A 9,397-nucleotide genomic window follows, 5' to 3' on the forward strand; every position below is an offset into this window, starting at 1 on the left:
TAAACCTATGTTTCTGTTCTCCGAAAGCTAATTATTTCCTGTGTACACACCAAACAAGTCAGTATAAGACTAATGACCTGGCAATCGGCTGCTAAAATATTTGCTGCTAGTATTAGTGGAGAGAAATGGTGTGCCTGCATGTAAGGCATATAGGGAAATGGATACAACATGATTATAATAATCAGTCATTAGTGAAAGTTGTAGTTCATTATTACTAATTATGTATAACAGGATATTTTAAAAATTAAGTTATGAAATTTTTATTCAAACATTTCTTACATACCGATATATTGGGTGGGCCACAAAAATATTCGTTGTGGGCCCCAAGTTTGACATGCTTGCTCTACACCTCTCAATCTCTAGTGCAGGACAGTGCTAAAGGCTGTTTCTGACTAATTAGATCAGGCAAATACTCAAAGCCTCCAGAGACCACCTCTTCCTACAGCCTGATAGGATTCAGCTTGAATTGCCCCCCAGGCAATCATCCTCAGGTGTGGCAACTGTTTTTTTTTCAACAGGGTGGGGCACTTGCTTCTGCCCGGAGGCTAATTGTTATTTTTAAGCTCTTAAGTGGCTTCAGGGCAAGGTATTTTCAAATAGGGTGTGTCACCTGTCTTTTCCCAGGCAAGGCAAATGTCAATGTGGGAGCCATGTCCTCCTCTGCGTGAGGGAATGACTCAGCCCAGGAAACTTGGGGTGTCTGCCTTCGGAGCTCTAACCCCCAAGTGTTCAGTCCTGGCTTCTGCTCTCACAGCTCCCATCCACTTCACCCTCCCTCTGCCAGAGCACAAGGTGGGTGGCCCCACGGGGAATTTTGTATATTGGCCCTTTAAGAGGGTGCCTGAATTTACAGCTGACACTTCCTGGCAGATAGCACCCCACTGCTTTTCACAGCCAGATGTTATGAGGGTACCCTTCTCAGTTCTGGTGTCTCTGCTGGAGGGCCCAGCTTGGGGATTAGATCTCAGAGTTCTCAGTGGCACCCCCCACAGCTGAGATATCTCTCCAGGACTTCAGTTGCTGTCTGTGGGCATGAGGCTCCTCCGCCCCTCCAACCAGTCTCTATGCAGTTGCCACTTAAAATCCTGGGATATCAGAGTTCTCTCCTGCAAATTTTCCACTGATTATTCAGGAAGTTTTTCTGTATTTTAGTTCACCTTATCTATGAAGAAAATGTCCTGTGTATGGATATTTTGTGTGTTGTGTGTACATGCACACACATTACGGTGCAGACATGTATTGTGCATGTGTCTCGAGGGTTATAACACAACAGTCTGTATGTAAATTCTGTTAAATGAGACTAAGTACAAGCCCCAACCCCAAAAATTGTCCAGGTGAGTCTGAGCTTCTCTGCTCTCACACTCTGACCCTCATGTCTCCATCCTGTGTTTGCCCTGGCTGTGCATGGGCCCTACACCCACCACCTCACACTCTGCCCTCCCAGCCCCGGTACACGACCCGAGAAGATGCTGAGCTGACAGACAGCAGGTGACAGCACCCTAAGGGCACCTGAGCATTGGAGAAGGCCCTCCTGTTGTTTCCCTGCTTCCTGCCCTGGGTACAGGGCTCACAGTCCCCCAGCAGGCTCTGCTGGCACATTTCCCCCATAACTGCCACCCTCCCAAGCCCAGGGGAAGGAAGCAGCACCCATGTGCTCAGCTGGGGAAACTGAGGATCAGAGAGGTAGAGGGAGCTGCCCAGGGACACTCAGCTGGCAGTGGCTGCACTGGGTCTTCTCTGCCCGACCCTTCCTGGTCCCCTTTCCTCCCTCCCTCCCTTCCTTATCACCTCCTCCCTGCTCCTCAGTGTCCCTGCCCAGGGCACCACAGCTTCCTGATTTGAGAATTTTTCAGTTTATCTTCCTGTTTGTGTCTGACCTCAGCAAACCTCCCCCAGTGCTCACCCCAGGCCACCCAATCTGAGACCAGGGGCCAGCTTCCCTTTGCCCTCATTCCATGCCAACATCCAACAGTGGTCATTTAGCCTGGAAGCTTTTCTGGAATTCACTTCTTTGTTCATCTTTCCCCCATGACTTTATTCAGGGCCATTCTATTCCCGATTATGTGACCCCATGTTTTCCTGACCAACCCCCAGACTTCTGCCCCACCCACTCCAGGGCCTGTGTGAGCCTCCATGGTGGGGCCACTTGGTCCTAATGGGAGTGGATAGGGGAGGGGGCTTCCTGCCTGGGCTCCTGGGGCCAGAGCTCTGGGGGTGGAAGTGGAATGGCTCTGTGGTCTGAGCACTACCTGGGCTCAAGCTCTGCAGAGGGAGGTGGTGGCAGAGCTGAGGGGAGAGGATGGGAAACCATGGCCTCAGGGATCACTGTGCTCTGTGTACTGTTCCCAAGTGCAGCCCGGAAACTTCTACCTCCGGGCTCACAAGTCCAACTCCTACTCAACAGGTCCAACTGGATGTCTAACTGGTCACCTCAAGCACCCCACCTGAGCAAGAAATCCTTAATTTCTATCTGCAACCTGCTCTTCCTTTTTTGATTTGCCTCCATCCAGGGATCCTCATCACCTAAGCCCTGGGTTTCCAGCCATGGAGACACTGTGGTTCAGCAGGAAGAGCAGGGACCACTGGGGTTTGAATCCCTACTCGCTTGTGTTGGTAAAAGGGCAATGAGGAAGGGGTTAAAGCTGTGCCCAGATCTTATATTATTGGGTCACATAGAGGAGGAGGGAGCACCCAGTTCCTCACATAGGGAATGCAGGTCAGAGAGGTAGGGAGACTTGCCCAAGAACACTCAACTGGAAGTAGTTGCACAGTATCTTCTCAGAAGAACTCTTTTGAGCTCTTACATAGGCCACAGACCTTGAGCATCTCTCCTTAGAGTGCTGTCCGAAGCCTTAGACCTGTCATGGTTCAGGGTTGGCCCAGACTTTCCCTGACAGCACACAGGGGCATGAGGAGGTGCTTTTAGGGTGGGTGTTAGAGGCGAAAGATCCCAAAGGGACAGAACTGGCCAGAGCCCCAGAGGTCCTCCAAACATCCCCTCCTTCTGCACATGGGGAAACTGAGGCCAGAGAGGAAGTGACCTGTCAAGAGAGCCTGGGTGGATCAGGAACAGACCTGAGTTTTGCTCTCAGACATCCTGACTCCCAGCCAGAGGACCCCAAGAGCCCAAGTTTTCATCATTAAGAGTAATTTTTTTATTCTGGGTAGTCAACCCTGACACCCCCACTGCAAGCAGACCTCCAGAAGGTAGAGGGAGCCCCCCAGAGAGGGCCTTACCTGCCGGCTGTGGGCCTTGCCGTATCTCAGATCCATGACCAAGCGCTCACAGCTCCTGCTCAGATCGCTGTGCTCCATCTTCTTACCAACCATCTCCTTCCCAGATCTGACCATCTCCTCTATGGGCCGTGGTTTGTACAGATGGTCCAAGTGGTTGTTGACCTTATAGGAGCAGTTTCCCACCACTTTCTCAAGGAGCTCCCTTTTCACCACCCCTAAGCTGGTGGGGGCGCCAGCCTCAGAGTTCTTCCCTGGAATCAGACACAGGAGTATCAGGAACTGCAGGGGAGGCCAGGGAGGGAGAGAGAAGACACAAGACAGGGAAGAAGGGCCAGGGATTACACTATTGAGCCTTGGTGTCTGTCCCTTCACCAATGTGATTAGAGGATTCACGGATTTTACTCTTTTTACTTAATGAGCTGTGAATACTTTTTCAAGCTAATGAAAATTCTGATGGTCAGTGGCTGCTATTGTGCTCCATGATATGAATGGACATCGTCTAGTTGACCATCCACCATCATTGATCCTTCTCCTTTATGAGACTGTGGACACCTAGACATGTGGCTGGTTTAGTGAAATCTGTCTGCGCACCCAGTTAAAGAGCCGGAGCTGGAGAGCCCCGAATGCAGCCCCAGTCCGGCTTCACCTGGCCCCTCGGACCTCTTTCCCTACTGTGTCCGGACTTGTGGGACCATTAAGCTGCTTCTAAGGGACCGGATGTAGGATGAACTCAAGCACAGCTCAGGGAGAAACCAATGCAGGGTTCCCGGGGTGGCATTTGGCGTTGAATTGTTCTCATCATGTTAACAAATCTTTGGAGAGTTACACTTTCACCCCCCTTACCTGGGGGAGCCAGGTGGACCACATAACCATCGCCCACATAGAGGCCCCAGTGCGAGGAGCCGATGCGGGAAATCTCAATCAGGTCTCCAGGCTTGGGCTCTGCACGAAACTGCAACGAAACAGCCAGGAAGGTGAGACAGATTTCAGGGAGCTGCAGAGGCCGGGGCTGGGAGCTGTAGCTAGGCCAGTGGAGTCCATGATTACTTAGTATGTTCATCACCTGGTGAGTGTGTGTGTGTGTATGTGTGTGCGTGTATGTGTGCATGTGTGTGTGTGGCGTGGCGGGGTAGGGGGGAACTCTTGGTCCCTTGAAATCCTCAGCCTGCTGTAGCTTCTAGAGGTTGCCCTGTGTGGAAGTTGAAGCCTGGAATGCCTTGTTCTGTGCATACATAATGTGTGCGTGTTGCCTACACACACACTTGGATGCAGACATGCACATGCAGGTGTACTGTGCATGTGGAGGGTGTTGACACCACAGCGGTGCATCAACCCCTTCCTGAGGCTGGGTGTCCAGGCAACGTCAGACATGGGAATTTGATCCTGTTTGAGCTGCTGACCTGAGACCCAGGGGACAGCCTCATGAAGGACCTGAGATTGCAACTTGTCCTAGAGCGGCTGCCTGTTTCCTGCAGGGACAGGGGCAAGGTTGGGCCTGACACACTCAGGCAGCAGGCTCTGCTGGCACATTTCCCCCCATAACAGCCACCCGCCCAAGCCCAGGAGTAGGAAGCAGCACCCCTTGCTCAGCTGGGGAAACTGAGGATCAGAGAGGCAGAGGGACTTGCCCACGGACACTCAGCTGGCAGTGGCTGCATGGGGTCTTCTCTGCCCCGACCCTTCCTGGTCCCCTTTCCTCCTTCCCTTTGCACACCCCCACCTGCTCCTCAGTGTCCCCGCCCAGCACACCACAGTTTCATGTTCCATAATTTTTCAGTTTTCTTCCTCTCTGTTTCTGATTTCAGGGAATGACAAACCTTCAGCCTCCCTCACCTGAGATGGCCCATTCTGAGACCAGGGGTCAGCTTACCTTTGCCCCTGTTCCATGCCAATATCCAACACCAATGGTCACCCTGGAAGTTTCTCCTGAATTCACGTCCTCCTTAATCTCCCACCCATGACTTGGTTAAGGGCGCCCCAGTTATAATTATGTGACCCCACGTTTCCCCGACCAACCCTTAGACTTCTGTCCCTACCATTACATATCCAGTGTGAACTTCCATGGTGGGGCCATTTGGTCCTGATGGGGGTAGATAGGGGAGGGGGCTTCCTGCCTGGGCTCGTGGGGACAGAGCTCTGGGGGTGAATGAGGGAATGGCTCCGTGGTCGGAGTTTTCCCTGGGCTCCACCTCTGCATCAGGTGAGAGCTGAAGGGAGACAATGGGAAACCAAGGCTTCAGGGATCACTGTGTTGTGTGTACTGTTCCCAAGTGCAGCCTGGAAACTTCTATCTCCACCTCCACCTCAGCCTGAAACACTAAACTCACACATCCAACTGCTACTCAACAGGTCCACCTGGATGTCTAACTGGTCACCTCAACACCCCACCTGAGCATCAAATCCTTAATTTCCCTCCCAAACCTCTTCCTCCCCTCATTCTCTTCCATCCAGGCTGCCCATCACCCAATCACAGGAGCTTTGAGCCCTGGAGGTGCTGTGGTTCAGCAGAAAGAACAGGGATCACTGGGCATTGAATCCTGCTTCTGCCTCTTACTAGCTGTGTTTTGGCAAGAGGGGAAAGAGGGAGCGGTAAGGATGTGCCCAGACCTTACATAACATGTCCTCGAGCTCTTACATGGGCCACAGACCTTGAGCATCTCTTGCCCGAGGGCTCTCCGGGGCCTTAGGAGACCTGTCATGATCCCGGTTTGGCCCAGATTTTCCTGACAGCACACAGGGCTTCAGGAGCTGCCTTTAGGGTGGGTCTTAGAGGTAAAGGATCCTAAATCGATTGAGGTCCCCAAACAGAGGTCCTCCAAACAATCCCCTCCTTCTGCACATGGGGAAAATGAGGCTGAGAGGAAGTGACCTGTTTAAAGACCCTGAGTGGATCAGGAACAGTCCCGAGATTTGATCTCAGACATCCTGACTCCCAGCCAGCAGGAAGCAGGGAGCATAATTTTGCATCATTCGGGGTAAGTTTTTCTTCTCAGTGCACAGCCCTGACACCTCCACCCCAAGCAGACCTTCAGGAAGGAGAGGGATTCCGCCAGAGAGGGCCTTACCTGCTGGCTGTGGGCCTTGCCGTATCTCAGATCCGTGACCAAGCGCTCACAGTTCCTGCTCAGAACACTGTGCTCCATCTTCTTACCAACCATCTCCTTCCCAGATCTGAGCATCTCCTTTATGGGCCGTGGTTTGTACAGGTGGTCCAAGTGGTTGTTGACCTTATAGGAGCAGTTTCCCACCACTTTCTCAAGGAGCTCCCTTTTCACCACCCCTAAGCTGGTGGGGGCGCCAGCCTCAGAGCTCTCCCCTGGAATCAGACACAGGAGTATCAGGAACTGCAGGGGAGGCCAGGGAGGGAGAGAGAAGACACAAGACAGGCTAGAAGGGCCAGGGATTACACTATTGAGCCTTGGTGTCTGTCCCTTCACCAATGTGATTAGAGGATTCACGGATTTTACTCTTTATACTTAATGAGCTGTGAATACTTTTTCAAGCTAATGAAAATTCTGATGGTCAGTGGCTGCTATTGTGCTCCATGATATGAATGGACATCGTCTAGTTGACCATCCACCGTCATTGATCCTTCTCCTTTATGAGACTGTGGACACCTAGACATGTGGCTGGTTTAGTGAAATCTGTCTGCGCACCCAGTTAAAGGGCCGGAGCTGGAGAGCCCCGAATGCGGCCCCAGTCCGGCTTCACCTGGCCCCTCGGACCTCTTTCCCTACTGTGTCCGGACTTGTGGGACCATTAAGCTGCTTCTAAGGGACCGGATGTAGGATGAACTCAAGCACAGCTCAGGGAGAAACCAATGCAGGGTTCCCGGGGTGGCATTTGGCGTTGAATTGTTCTCATCATGTTAACAAATCTTTGGAGAGTTACACTTTCAACCCCCTTACCTGGGGGAGCCAGGTGGACCACATAACCATCGCCCACATAGAGGCCCCAGTGTGAGGAGTCGATTCGGGAAATCTCAATCAGGTCTCCAGGCTTGGGCTCTGCACGAATCTGCAACGAAACAGCCAGGAAGGTGAGACAGATTTCAGGGAGCTGCAGAGGCTCTGGCTGGGATCTATAGCTGGGCCTGTGGAGTCCATGATTACTTAGTTTGTTCATCACCTGGTGAGTGTGTGTGTGTGTGTGTGTCTGTCTGTCTGTCTGTCTGTGTCTGTGTGTGTGGCGTGTGTGTGTGTCTGTGTGTGTCTGTGTGTGTCTGTGTGTGTGGCGTGGCGGGGGGAAGGGGGAACTCTTGGTCCCTTGAACTCCTCAGCCTGCTGTAGCTTCTAGAGCAGCCGTGGGCCAGATCCGGCCCGTTCGAAATGAATAAAACTAAAAAAAAAAAAAAGACCATACCCTTTTTTTTTAAAAATATATTTTATTGATTTTTTACAGAGAGGAAGGGAGAGAGATAGATAGTTAGAAACATCGATGGGAGAGAAACATCGATCAGCTGCCTCCTGCACAACCCCCACTGGGGATGTGCCCGCAACCCAGGCACATGCCCTTGACCGGAATCGAACCTGGGACCCTTCAGTCCGCACGCCGACGCTCTATCCACTGAGCCAAACCGGTTTTGGCAAGACCATACCCTTTTATGTAATAATGTTTACTTTGAATTTATATTAGTTCACATAAACACTCCATCCATGCTTTTGTTCCGGCCCTCCGGTCCAGTTTAAGAACCCATTGTGGCCCTCGAGTCAAAAAGTTTGTCCACCCCTGTTCTAGAGGTTGTCCTGTGTGGAAGTTGAAGCCTGGAATGCCTTGTTCTGTGCATACATAACGTGTGCATGTTGCCTACACACACACTTGGATGCAGACATGCACATGCAGGTGTACTGTGCATGTGGAGGGTGTTGACACCACAGCGGTGTATCAACCCCTTCCTGAGGCTGGGCACCAGGCAACGTCAGACATGGGAGTTTGATCCTGTTTGAGCTGCTGACCTGAGACCCAGGGGACAGCCTCATGAAGGACCTGAGATTGCAACTTGTCCTAGAGCGGCTGCCTGTTTCCTGCAGGGACAGGGGCAAGGTTGGGCCTGACACAGTCACACAGCAGGCTCTGCTGGCACATTTCCCCCCATAACTACCACCTGCCCAAGCCCAGGGGAAGGAAGCAGCACCCCTTGCTCAGCTGGGGAAACCAAGGATCAGACAGGTAGAGGGACTTGCCCAGGGACACTCAACTGGCAGTGGCTGCACGGGGTCTTCTCTGCCCCGACCCTTCCTGGTCCCCTTTCCTCCTTCCCTTTGCACACCCCCACCTGCTCCTCAGTGTCCCCGCCCAGCACACCACAGTTTCATGTTCCATAATTTTTCAGTTTTCTTTCTCTCTGTTTCTGAGCTCAGGGAATGACAAACCTTCAGCCTCCCTCACCTGAGATGGCCCATTCTGAGACCAGGGGTCAGCTTACCTTTGCCCCTGTTCCATGCCAATATCCAACACCAATGGTCACCCTGGAAGTTTCTCCTGAATTCACGTCCTCCTTCATCTCCCGCCCATGACGTTATAATTATGTGACCTTATGTTTTCCCGACCAGCCCCTAGACTTCTGTCCCTACCATTACATATCCAGTGTGAACTTCCATGGTGGGGCCATTTGGTCCTGATAGGAGTGGGTAAGGGAGGGGGCTTCCTGCCTGGGCTCGTGGGGACAGAGCTCTGGGGGTGAGTGAGGGAATGGCTCCGTGGTTGGAGTTTTCCCTGGGCTCCACCTCTGCATCAGGTGGGAGCTGAGGGGAGACAATGGGAAACCATGGCCTCAGGGATCACTGTGCTCTGTGTGCTGTTCCCAAGTGCAGCCTGGAAACTTCTATCTCCACCTCCACCTCAGCCTGAAACACTAAACTCACACATCCAACTGCTACTCAACAGGTCCACCTGGATGTCTAACTGGTCACCTCAACACCCCACCTGAGCATCAAATCCTTAATTTCCCTCCCAAACCTCTTTCTCCCCTCATTGTCTTCCATCCAGGCTGCCCATCACCCAGTCACAGGGGGTGTGAGCCCTGGAGGTGCTGTGGTTCAGCAGAAAGAGCCATGAGCACTGGGTATTGAATCCTGCTTCTGCCTCTTACTAGCTGTGTTTTGGCAAGAGGGGAAAGAGGGTAGGGGTAAGGATGTGCCCAGATCTTACATAAGATGTT

The 9,397-nt window shown here is 52.3% G+C and overlaps 1 protein-coding gene across 1 annotated transcript in view; it reads right to left on the reverse strand.

The window, feature by feature from the left end:
• LOC102429693 overlaps positions 1-8,740 on the reverse strand; it is a gene marked incomplete at its 3' end in the record, with an annotated part of 32,114 nt that extends 23,374 nt beyond the window's left edge. The window contains exons 1-5 of the mRNA XM_023748876.1: positions 8,663-8,740; positions 7,146-7,254; positions 6,303-6,553; positions 4,081-4,189; positions 3,238-3,488 (exon numbers count right to left, since the gene is read on the reverse strand). Of these exons, the coding sequence (XP_023604644.1) occupies positions 3,238-3,488; positions 4,081-4,189; positions 6,303-6,553; positions 7,146-7,254; positions 8,663-8,740 (798 nt within the window). The remainder of the gene's footprint in view (positions 1-3,237; positions 3,489-4,080; positions 4,190-6,302; positions 6,554-7,145; positions 7,255-8,662) is intronic.
• Positions 8,741-9,397: the final 657 nt, after the last annotated feature.

This window comes from Myotis lucifugus, unplaced genomic scaffold (genome assembly GCF_000147115.1).
Source record: "Myotis lucifugus unplaced genomic scaffold, Myoluc2.0 scaffold_2005, whole genome shotgun sequence".
In the NCBI taxonomy this organism is placed as follows: Eukaryota; Metazoa; Chordata; class Mammalia; order Chiroptera; family Vespertilionidae; genus Myotis; species Myotis lucifugus.